Genomic DNA, 13,009 nt, shown 5'->3' on the forward strand with positions numbered 1-13,009 from the left:
ATATATATAAATATCGGGGCTGGGGTTGTGATTAATACTTGTTATTAAAGGATACATTAAATTGATCAGAAAGTGACAGTAAAGAAATGTATAATGTTACAAATTGTTTATTGAACTTTTTATTCAAAAAAGAATCCTGAAAAAAAAAACTTACACAAATATTAAGCAGCACAACTGTTTTCAACATTGCTAATAATAAGAAATGTTTCTTAGAATGATTTCTGATGGATCATGTGACAGTGATACTGAAGACTGGAGTAATAGCTGCTGAAAATTCAGCTTCTCTGTAATGTTCCATAACATATTTTGAAATATATTAAAAATAAATAAATAAGTGAAATAAATACTTTCACAATATTACTGTTTTTACTGTATTTTTGATGAAATAAATACAGCCTGGTTGAGCATAAGAGACAAAAATCTTACCCCCAAATATTGAAATGGTGGTATGTATGTTTTATGGTTGGTTATGACAATACAATATCAATGTCTTTAAAATGACTTTTGCTGTCTCTTGAATGTATCACGTTCTTTGTGACGTCATACCCACTTCCACTCTCTCTCATACACAAACATATGTATACACATATGCCTCATCTCCCTCTACCTCCATCTCCTTCTGGATCGGCCTGCTGATGGGAGATTAGAGATTAGCATCTTGTACCCACGTTTCTCCTGCCAATGAAAGCTTTTGACAGTGGGAGGGAGGCCAAAACCTCACTCTCTCCTCACTCTGCACAGATTCTTTTTCAGCACTTAAAGAATGTGAACTCTAGGCAGAGATTACCATCAAATAGACCTGAAGCCATTTTCATTATATGTCTTTTTTCTACGGTGGCTGAAGAGTAACATTTGGGAAAAAGATTAACGTTGGCTTGCCACTAACAGAACGAAACCCAACCCACGTTGTACTGACTACAATTTATGATGTTATAGGAGACACCGTGTTGTGTAACTTATATGTCATCTAAATGCTGAAAATATCAGTAGTGAAGTGAATGAAGTAATATGCATCAGTGGTTTTGGGAAGCCTGAGGGCTCTTGTATAGCAGGACACATTTTTTTCCAGTGCATTAACTATATCTGAGTAAGTGTAACAAATAAGAGAATTTTCTTTCCGAAATCTGAGTTTAATACCTCCAGCAAGAATGCCTTAAGAAATATGTGCAGGAATCATTCGCTATGACATCTAAGTATAATATCAGTGGGTAGACAGATTAGTGGGCGCTCACATGAAATACACCATAGGAAAGAGCAGAGAATAATATTTTTAGTCAGTACAAGCAAAACCTACTCATAAAAGCACAAAACCTGTTCAGAATGCATAAAACCTGCGTAATAAACTAGCTCATAACGATAATGTGAAGTAATTAGCAATATCTGTAACACGTTCTATGAAGCCACTAAAGTAGAGATTGACTGATATTGCTCTATCATGACCAATAGATACAGATGATTTTTTCAACTATGTGATTTATTTATTTTTTATTTGTTAATAATAATAATCATCATTATCATCATAACAATAAGCAATTATAATAATAATAATAATAATAATAAGCATTATTAATATTTTATAAATTGATATTTATTAAAAATGAAAAATGAGAACACAAAATATTTGTGCAATCTAGAGGGTAACAGTTTGGCATCTTTGTTTTGGCTTATCTAATAAGGGTAAATTTTTGAAATTGAGATTTATACATCACCTGAAATCTGAATAAATAAGCTTTCCAGTGATGTATGCTTTCTTAGGATCGGACAATATTTGGCCGAGATACAATTATTTGAAAATCTGGAATCTGAGGGTGCAAAAAAATCTAAATATTGAAAAATCGCCTTTAAATTTGTCCAAATTAAGTTCTTAGCAATGCATATTACTAATCAAAAATATATGACCCCTTTAAGACTGGTTTTGTGGTCCAGGGTCACATTTTAGCCCCATATCTTTAAATATACTGTTATATTTTTGACATTATCTGTTATACCTCATGCCCATGAGTAGATGGAATCATTTTCAAAATACGTCTTAAATCTCAAATATTTTACAGGTAAAGCCCCACTACTCAACCAATACCAATCAATATGATCAAAATCAAGATTATGTTGTCTGAGAAGGCTTTTATGAGTTACAAACTCACAACTCAAAGACCAGTGGACCTGAAGTGTTCATGTGGGTAATCGGGACCAATCTGCTACAATCCTCGTCAGTAGCATGTGATCAGACTTTCTTGTGGTCAAGCCTGCACTGTTTCAGCGTAAAATGCTGAATTTGCGTTCTAATCCCAAAATCATCTGCTATTTTCCACAGCACCACACCCAAACAAAGTAGTTTCGCTTTCACAACGAAGCACACAGCGTCTTCAGGACATGGCGGCAGCGGCAACAATACTACAGCGAGAATAAAAGTTACGCCTTCTTTCTTTGCGTGAACATTTGGGCGGCGTTATGCAAATCTTCCCACATAGCGACGTAGGTATGTGGGGGCGTGTTCGAACGAGCCGTTTTAGGTAGGCATGGTTAACTCAACTTTTATAAAGAATATCTCTTTGGATTTGAGACTTTAGTCTTTGCAACTTTACAGATCTTCTTTATGCACCAAGAGCTTGTAACACTCCAAAGAGAAAGGAAAAATTGAAATCGCATCATATGACCACTTTAAGACTGGTTTTGTGGTCCAGGGTCACATTTTAGCCCCATATCTTTAAATATACTGTTATATTTTTGACATTATACCTCATGCCCAAGAGTAGATGGAATCATTTTCAAAATACATCTTAAATCTCAAATATTTTACAGGTAAAGCCCCACTACTCAACCAATACCAATCAATATGATCAAAATCAAGATTATGTTGTCTGAGAAGGCTTTTATGAGTTCCAAACTCACAACTCAAAGACCAGTGGACCTGAAGCGTTCATGTGGGTAATCGAGACCAATCTGCTACAATCCTCATCAGTAGCATGTGATCAGACTTTCTTGTGGTCAAGCCTGCACTGTTTCAGCGTAAAATGCTGAATTTGCGTTCTAATCCCAAAATCATCTGCTATTTTCCACAGCACCACACAAAACAGAGAGAGAGAGAACGGAAGCGAGTTGAAAGCGAGGGGATCATAACAGATTTCTACAGGAACATTTCCCCTTGGAGAGGGAGAGAGTGTTTACTATCAAACGCATCTGTGTCTATTCATCTCAGCCAGAGTGTCATCCCTCGCTCTCAACTTCTGTCCAAACACAAACAAACAAACGCAAAGACGGCAACTTCTGAGTATGCATCAGACACCAGACTGCACTCCTGCGTAACACGTCTTCACATTCAGACACGCTCTGAGCTCTCTTTCTCCCGGTCTCCTTTTATATCATCTTCTTTCTTTCCCTCCTCTCCTAAAACCTCTCGAATTATCTGCAATATCTTCTTTATAATTCCTCTCTTTCTTTGTGATTTTTCAAGTGAATCCAACAATTTACAGTGGCTTGGCATCAGGATCTCCCATTCTTCCCCTCATTGTTCTGAACCCTGGCTTAACTCGGTTAAGAGCCCTGACATGATAGCCAACCTGGTGACTCTGAGGAATTAAAAGAAAGGAATGAGGAGAAAAACAGACACATTAGACACACAAAGACGTATAGCTACTGAATAAGGTCAGCATGTACCTGACTGACAGGAAACGGTGCGCTTTGTGTATGTCTCTGTGGAATTTAATGAAGCATATGTGTGTTGTGTTTGCGTGTATATCCCCAGTAGTGATTAATCAGTCATGGTCTGTAATTCCAGATCTTATTCCTCTTTCTTCAGCTGCTTATCTCGCTGATCAAGAAGCGAGCCGGAAAAACTGCAGAGTAAATAAATAAATAAACAAAGCACTAAACAAACCCAGAGTGCGAGGAGGGTTTCGGAAGATACGACAGATCAGGCATTATAAAGCACTTATTGGTTTTCTAAGAAAAATAAAAATTCGACTTCAAAGTGTTCAGCGGCTGTCAGAGAGCGTCTGCTCCTGCACACATTGAGCTACACTCCACACCAGCAGAACAAGACTGAACCGTCTGCACATAATTATGCACATGCACATGATGATACTAATAACTACACCCAGTTCGATTCTGCAGATCATCTTTTTTCTTCACATCTTCTGTGCTGAAATTTGTGGAATTTAGTGGAAATGGATTTAAACATGGTATTAAAGTGTTAAAAGGAGTACTACACTGTTTTTGGCAGCTGAAAACGTTATAAAATTTGGCAAATTATTAAATAAACAAACATGGCCGAACTTTGGGAACACTGGTCTTTCCAATCTTGTTGAAATCTGTAGGGATTTCTATAAAGTGTCATGCAAGAAAAAAAGAAATAAAATAAATAAATAATTTATATATATATATATATATATATATAGTATACTAAATTTCCTTGTTTTTTTTTGCTTAAATTTCTTTTCAGATCTGAAAAAAATGTTGACGGGAAAGCCTTTTATTTTTTATTATATGATAACACACCACTGTTCAAAGGTTTGGTTCAAGACTTAAAAAAAGTAAGCATTATTCAGTAAGGAAACATTAAATTGACCAAAAGTGACAGTTAAGATATTCATAAATGTTACTAAAGATTTTTATTTCAAATAAATGATGTTCTTTTGAACTTTCTATTTATCAAGGAATCTTTAAAAATAAATAAATAAATAACCATTTTTTCAACATTGATAATAATTTTGAAAATTCACTTTATAAAAATTGTTGAAAATTCAGCTTTGCCATCAAAGAAATGAATTACATTCATTGATCATTTGTAAAATAGATGATTATTTTAAAATGTAAAAATATTTTGCATTACTGTTTTTTTAATTATTGTGCATTTCTGATCAAATTAATGCAACCTTGATATCATAAGAGACAGAACAGCTTTCAAGTTTTAAATGTAAAGATATTGAATATGCATGTGAAAAGCAAAAATAATAAAAAGTACATCAAAGACTACGGATCTCGTATAAACCGTTATAAAACCAGACTTTTTAGACATGAAGTCTGGCCTAGTCTGTAGTTTATTCTGGCCGAGAATCGAACACTTTGAACAACATTCAATCGATCAATCATACATCATGTTTCAAACATTTGACTCCACTAATCTAGCAACCTGTGGTAAAACCAGTGATTAGTTACGCCTCAAAATATTTTAGCAATCCAGTAACAGACTGACCACACAATAGATTTGTTCAGCATTGTTGGTGGGATATAACATGTGGAGTTTTTGTCTGTTGGTCTTATGGGGACCTGTAAGGCTCTGTGTGCGTATTTAAAAATATCCAACAATATTCCATCCCAAAGACTCCATCCCTGCCACCAAAAAAAAAAAAACCCACACATAAACCCACCGGGGTCTCCCTGCCTGCCCAAAGAATCTGTAAAAGCTTCTGTATGCAGGTACAAAGCCAGCGACCACTCTCTCTCTCTCTCTCTCTCTATAATGATTCTAACATAACACTAAGCCAAACACCAAAAAAAAAACTACATGTGTATATGTACAACCACGCACACATATATATATATATATATATATATATATACACACACATTACATTTTATTACAGAAATCATTAGTAAAACAATGCCCCAGCATGCATAGATAAAAAAAAGAGCCACAGGAAAATACACAGAGGCCCTATGAAAGGCAATCTGGAATATTATTATGATGAAAATGCACAGCAAAGTCATTATATTTATAATGTTTTACAAACTCATCAAATAAGTGAATAGAGATTAATTGCCCCGGTCGACCTTAAAATAATTATCAGAACGAGGCAGCTCTAAACTAGATGAAATTGATACACTTGAATAATTAGATCCTTGGCACTGACCTACTGAAGTCAATAAAGGTTATTAGGGCCAATTGCTGCCTAAACGCATTAGAGACAGAAAGAAGCACTCCGCACCACATCCAGCATTTCAGCAGCTATACGATAATCCTCTCCCTGCGTCCGCCTCTCTCTCTCTCTCTCTCTCCGCTGCCCTCACACACATACACACCCCCTACCCTCAGACACACTAAACCAGATTGGATTCGCTTAACCTTTCAGTGGCTTTGATCAAATGAGCTCACACTGCAATAACATTTACATTGACCCTCAACTCTCACACTCTCGCTGGGGAGAGAGGTCTTTACCTTCCTGTCTGCCACACACGCGCGCACGCTAGGTCAATAACATAATCAGATATCAATGGTGACCCCTGCAGTCATGATTGCTCGCTTTCTCTCGCTCGCTTTCTTTCATTGGACGGAGAGGATGAAATTATGAAATGGTCACTGTGTACGAGCCGACACACACACACACACACACACACACACACACACACACTCTCTCTCTCTCTCTCTCTCTCTCTCCCTGTAGGTAGAAAACACAAACACAAGCACACAGCCTGCAAGTGGCATGCCAGCGCATGAAATTCTCTAAAGGGGTTTAAGCATTTACCCTCCCCACTATCACGGCCTGCTAAAATTCAGCTTACCCTGTTCAATAAGGACTTCAAAGGGAATCATAAATACCTTTTGCCCGCAAATTCTACTGTACAGTGTTTTTTCTCCTCGCCCCCCTTTTCCTGCTTCTTTTCTTCCCATTTTTCACCCATTCTCCAGTAAAAACCGTCCCTTACTGTGAAATTTATTAGGAGCCTTTTATGTAGCATTTATAAGTGTAATAAGAGAAATTGGGAGGTAATTTCTGCTGTTATTTAAGCAGGCGAGCCAAAGGAAAATCCAGGTAAATGGATCTGTAATTCATTTTGATCCTACAGGAAACAACTGTTCAGAGAAAAACATGTTATTATACAAATGAGATGATGTTTGTATTTTCAAAATTAGCAGTCACACACAGAAACACTCTCAGACTGGTTCAATATAAGGCATTATTTATACATATTATTATCATGATATATACACACACACACACACACACACACACACACACACACACACACACACACACATAAATAAATAAAGACCAATACAAACACCTCCTGAAAGTAACAGAAGATGCATCTAAATGGCTCACTGTATCCATAAACCCATAATAGCTTCTATTCAGTCTGAAAATAAATGTTTCAGCATACAATATTTGATGACGGAGTATGTGGCAGAAAGATAGAATAGACACAGTGAGAGAGAGAGAAAAAGCTTTTTGATGTGACGCTCTGAGCGACAGAAGTGGAAAAAGACAAATTAGACCTAAAACATCAGAATAAACCCATGATACTGTTAACAGACCTGTCTCACTCTCAGCCCTGCAACCACATACAAATGAAAGAAGAGTCTAAAAAAAAATGCCTGGATGGTATTTAAACTATTTTGCATATAGCCAACTATCTATTCCTGTGCCAGGATAGACAGACCGAGAGAAGGAGAGAAAGAAAGTGCCACTGTCAAAAGCCTAAATAAATGTCAGTGGTGTATGAGGAGTACGATAGCTTCTCTGTAGGGACCCGACGTTCACCCAGTGTGTGTGTGTGTGCGTGTGTGTGTGTGAGAGAGAGAGAGAAATTGAGGAAAGAGACCTGAGACCTGATGTTTGATAATATTTACCTCATCTTATCAGAGCACATTTAAATGGCTATCTTTATTCTTTTCTTTCTTCCTTTCTATTTTCCTCCATATTTCCTATGTTGTTTCCATTAAGCAATTCACATTAATTCATGAGGTACAGATTGGAGAGGGGGGGGGGCAGCCACAGAAAGAGGGAGAGTGCTGTTTTATCAGGATGTCATTCAAATGGAGGGGTGAAAATTTGCATCACAACAGCCTGAAGAGCAAGAGAGGGAGACACAAGAAAAGAGAAAGAAGGAAAACGAAAGAGAGAAATCCCCATGGGAGAGGAGCGGTTTTAATAAACAGCAGGAAGAGGGTGAACACACAGAGCAACACGCAGAACGGCCAACCCCGGACCTGCTCGGACTGCAGAAAAATCAAGAAAAGTGCAGGAAGGCCACAGAGACAATTCCCTTGAATCTAGATAAACACATGTCTCTGGTAAATGCCATGACTGTCTGTTGAAATCATACTTAAATTAATTTAAATCAGCCATGAAAATATCAGATATTAGGAATTCAAATGAATATTTATTTTCTAAGTGCTTTCACATTCATGAGCTATTAATTTAAGCTCTAACAATCCTACAAATTCAATATTTGTTTAACCAATAAAATGCAGACCATGGCTTGATCGGGTTAATGTAAATGCACCCACAATTTAAAAAATATAAATAATAAAAAAGAAGCAAGACTTAATGATGAATTTACAAAAAATGGATAGATGAATGAATACGCCAAAATATTGACATTTTTCTCCTTGTCCTATCTCTTTTTTATGGTTGATATGGTTAAAACAATATATAATATAATTTCATAAATTAAAATGATCTTTTTTTATTGTATTATTTACTAATACATGATAATAATACTCAGCTATATACTAAAGAAAATAATAATTTACCACTGAAAAAATAAATAAATAAACGATGATGCTTGCGTAATATTAACTGAAACAAAACAAAAAATGTTAAGCTTGTTTACAATTTAACACATTATGCATGTCTTAAATGTCTTAATATACAGGTGGATATCAGTGCTCCTAAATTGTGTTTCTTGACAGAGGGAGACTATCTCACAGTGTGACTGTCTCACCCTTTCATACACATACACACACACACACACACACACACACACACACAGAGCGACTAGCTCAAGAGCTGGTCCTTAGCCACAGCAGCACATTAGATGTGATTACTGCTCAAAGAGCAAAAGAGGCAGCGAGAGGAAGACAGAATATGATGATACAACAGTGCCCCCTACTGAAAGTAACTACAGCTCTGAGAGCAGAGCTGTGTGCTGAACACATACACACACATATGGATCAAACATGTGTCAAACAGACAATACTGATCAGCTGTGATTGTCTAGATTTAAAGAATGTCTGAGCATCCTCTCCAGTAGTACAGAGAGCCTGGATGCTGCTCTGCATACTGGGGTCATCTGCGGGCAGAAAGGTTACTATTGGGACAGGCAGGAATATTAAAAACTGCAACATTATGAGGTTTAAATCAAATCTAATTTTCTGACCTGCACTGATATGACGTGGGCAATTCAACCATCTAGAAGTACAAACTATTACAGAAAACAACAAGCTGCACACCTCAGTGGAAAATACAACCTCATAGGTTTATCTAGCATACCTATAGGTTTTTTTTTTATTACCCAGAAAAGCACATACACACAAACTGCAAAATTATAGTGTCTTCATGTTTGCGTGACAAATGCATCTGCACTGAGAGACAAAGTCTAATCCTAATCAATGATGCAACGAAGAGCCAAACAATTACACTGCTAGAGGACTAAAAATATATTTAAAAAAAAAACTTATATATATAAACTATTATATAAAATAATTTATATATAGTGAAATAGTTAGTATAGTGATGTATATATATAGTGAAATAGTTTATATATAGTTTATGAAAGAGTTTATATTATAGTGAACTATAGGCCTGCACAGTTGAATAAATAAGCTTTCCAGTGATGTATGGTTTGTTAGGATCGGACCATATTTGGCCGAGATACAACTATTTGAAAATCTGGAATCTGAGGGTGCAAAAAAATCAAAATATTGAGAAAATTGCCTTTAAATTTGTCCAAATGAAGTTCTTAGAAATGCATATTACTAATCAAAAATTAAGGTTTAATACATTTACAGTAGGAAATTTACAAAATATGTTCATGGAACATGATCTTTACTTAATATCCTAATGATTTTTGGCATAAAAGAAAAATCAATAATTTTGACCCACAATGTATTTTTGGCTATTGCTACAAATAAACCCCTGCGACTTAAGACTGGTTTTGTGGTCTAGGGCCACACACACACACACACACACACACATACATATATATATATATATATATATATATATATATATATATATATACATATATATATATATATACATATATATACATACATATATATATATAAACTGTGCAGGCCTGGTTACATTTCACTCCATCACTCTCACCATTCGCTCCATTTCCTTCCAGTCTTTCTCCATCTGTTCCATGGGTTTAGTCCACCAGCTGCAGAATCGAGCATAACGTCGGCCCTGGAACCAGTATTGCCTCAGCCATTCAAACTCCACCTGAAAGGAGCAACACAAGGTCAAGATGTTAAAGATGCAGGGTTTCATTTCCAAAATAAACTGCAAAATTATTATTATTTTTTTTAAACAGGTTTCCTAATCGATCTCTTTGTCTTCCATTGGCTGGCCAAACAGATAGTCCTGGCCTAACCTCACACAACTTGTTGATCAAATGATGCAACAAATCTCAAACAAACAATGTTCAAAAAATAGCCATAGTGTTTTCACTTTTCAGGGAAATACATTTAATACAAAAAAAAAATTATACATTTTATTTCTTACTTTTTATTGTCATTTTTATTTATTATGCATCTGTTATACTTTTTTTTTTTTTATTCCTTTTTATGTAAAGCACTTATAACCATTTTTATTGTGAAATGCTTTACCGTACAGAAGTAAAACTTGCCTTGGCTAAAAAAAAATTAAGGATACATTGATATAAAAATTCTGGCTAAAATGATAAGCTGATAATTATTATTATCATAATTATTATAATATATTATAATATATTATTATCATAACTGTTATTGCTGATAAACTATATCTGGTCTATTTTATTAAATAAGTATTCTATAAAATGTATTTGTCTTTCAATAAAACATTATTTCCATAGAACATATTTTTCTAAACCATTTTCTGTAAATACAAAAACACTAAAAACGTCTCGGTTACGTATGTAACCCTCGTTCCCTGAAGGAGGGAACGGAGACGTCACGTCGGTGACCGACAAATTGGGATCTGGCTTAAAGAGACCAATCCACTTCGAGTGTAAACTAAACGAGCTAATGCACATTGGCATGCGATGATTGCATCCAGCTGCCACTGATCACAGCGTGAGCATAAAAAGGCAGCAAATGCAATGCATACCAGGTTTTCGCTGAGAAGACGAACCGGTGAACCGGCAGCTCAGCGGTGGTACAGCAGCCGTGGCAACGGGACGGGACGTGATGTGACGTCTCCGTTCCCTCCTTCAGGGAACGAGGGTTACATACGTAACCGAGAAGTTCCCTTTCAGTCGGTCATTCCGAGTCACGTCGGTGACCGACGAAGCGCCATGGATGCTGCCCCTTCCAGTGTCCTTTGCGAGCTGCCTGCGCCCCTTTGAGGTGTAGGGCGGGGCTCGCAACAAGAATACCAGTTACTGTTGTCATAGCACTACCCACTCAGTGAGATCGGATAACACTGGGAAAACGTCCCCGTTCCACTTGGAACAGGAACGTTGCGGAAGCCCCATCCTTCCCGAAGGAGGTTTCGGAAGCACTTACACATATGACATCCGTTTAAGTGCATATGGAAGATTAGAGATGATTGTTACCCTCATGGAAATGGCAGAAGTCTCCCGGGGAAACACGGGCTCTGAGGCTATACCGTGGACTTTACACATATGGGAACCACTTAGGCCTCTACATATGGAACCCAGCCCTCTACCGGTTCTCACGGATTCAGCGAGTGAGGGCCTGGTGCCAGACATTCCGCCACGTCTGGCTGCCGAGGGGACGGAGGAGCTCGACAGGGCCTACAGTACGGAGACTCTGGAGCAGTTTTAGCAAGCCGACACTAAACCGGGGCCTCTCAGCGACCTCTACCCATTTGAGGTGAGAACACAGGAGGATACCGGCTCCACACGAAGGCTATAGAATCTAGCAAACATGTTGGGGGTCGCCCAGCCCGCAGCTCTACAAATATCTGTCGGAGAGGCACCACGAGCCAGTGCCCAGGAGGACGCAACACTCCTAGTAGAGTGAGCTCGCAACCTGAGCGGGCAGGGCACAACCTAAGGTCCTAAAGCTTTGTGTCCGGTCTACGTAGCATCTCAAGGCTCGGACGGGACAGGCAAAGCTAGGGCTGGGTCTGCCTCCTCCGGGGGCAGCACTTGCAGGCTCACCACCTGATCCCTGAAGGGAGTAGTGGGAACCTTGGGCACATAGCCGGGCCGGGGCCTCAGGATTACCTGGGAGTCAGCCGGCCCAAACTCAAGGCACAATTCGTCGACCGAAAATGCATGCAGGTCCCCTACCCTCTTGATGGAGGCCAGTGCAAGCAGGAGCAGAGTTTTCATTGAAAGAAACTTTAGCTCGACTGACTGCAAAGGCTTAAATGGGCCCTGCTGTAGTGATTTGAGCACTAGAGATAGGTCCCAAGAGGGTATAGAGGAGGGCCGGGGCGGATTTAACCTTCTCGCCCCCCTAAGGAACCTGATGACCAGATCATGCTTCCCTACCGACTTCCCTTCCATGGGGTCATGGTTAGCAGCAATCGCAGCGACATAGACTTTAAGGGTGGAGGGAGACCGCCTTCTCTCCAGCCCTTGCTACAAAAAGGAAAGCACGACCTCAATCGGGCATCTCCGGGGGTCTTCCCGATGAGAAGAACGCCACTCGACGAACAGGTTTCACTTCAGGGCGTAAGCATGTCTCGTAGACGGTGCTCTTGCCAAAGTGATGGTGTCAACTACCTCTTGGGGTAGGTCACCAAGAACCTCCGCTTCCCGTCCAGGGACCAGACATGAAGTTTCCAGAGGTCTGGACGTGGGCGCCACAGGGTGCCCCGTCTCTGAGTCAGTAGATCCTTCCTCAAAGGAATCTGCCAGGAACGGGGCTGTCGCGAGGAGCATTAGTTCGAGGAACTTTACTGGACCTTCTGGGGATGGAGTCTCCATTCTCCCGGAAGCGTATGGTTGAGCAGACCTGGAATGTGAATGGCACGAAGTGACCTCAGAACCTTCTGACTCCAAAGGAGGAGGTGGAGGGCGAGTTGCGACATGCAACGGGAGAGCAGACCACCTTGTCGGTTGATGTACGCAGCGGTCAAGAAATGGTCTGCGGCGCGGAAGGATCGAC

General features: G+C 38.8%; 1 protein-coding gene across 6 annotated transcripts in view; it reads right to left on the bottom strand.

Annotated features, from left to right (window-relative positions):
* Positions 1-13,009, bottom strand: part of fto (FTO alpha-ketoglutarate dependent dioxygenase) — a 181,971-nt gene that overhangs the window by 106,102 nt on the left and 62,860 nt on the right. For all 6 annotated transcript variants that reach the window (XR_001604646.1, XM_016231535.1, XM_016231531.1 and 3 more), the window contains exon 7: positions 10,050-10,169. Coding sequence is in view for 5 of the 6 variants with exons in the window: in XM_016231535.1 (XP_016087021.1) it covers positions 10,050-10,169 (120 nt within the window). In the remaining variant the exon portion in view is untranslated. The remainder of the gene's footprint in view (positions 1-10,049; positions 10,170-13,009) is intronic.

This window comes from Sinocyclocheilus grahami, unplaced genomic scaffold (genome assembly GCF_001515645.1).
Source record: "Sinocyclocheilus grahami isolate Dianchi unplaced genomic scaffold, SAMN03320097.WGS_v1.1 scaffold394.1, whole genome shotgun sequence".
Lineage (NCBI taxonomy): Eukaryota > Metazoa > Chordata > Actinopteri > Cypriniformes > Cyprinidae > Sinocyclocheilus > Sinocyclocheilus grahami.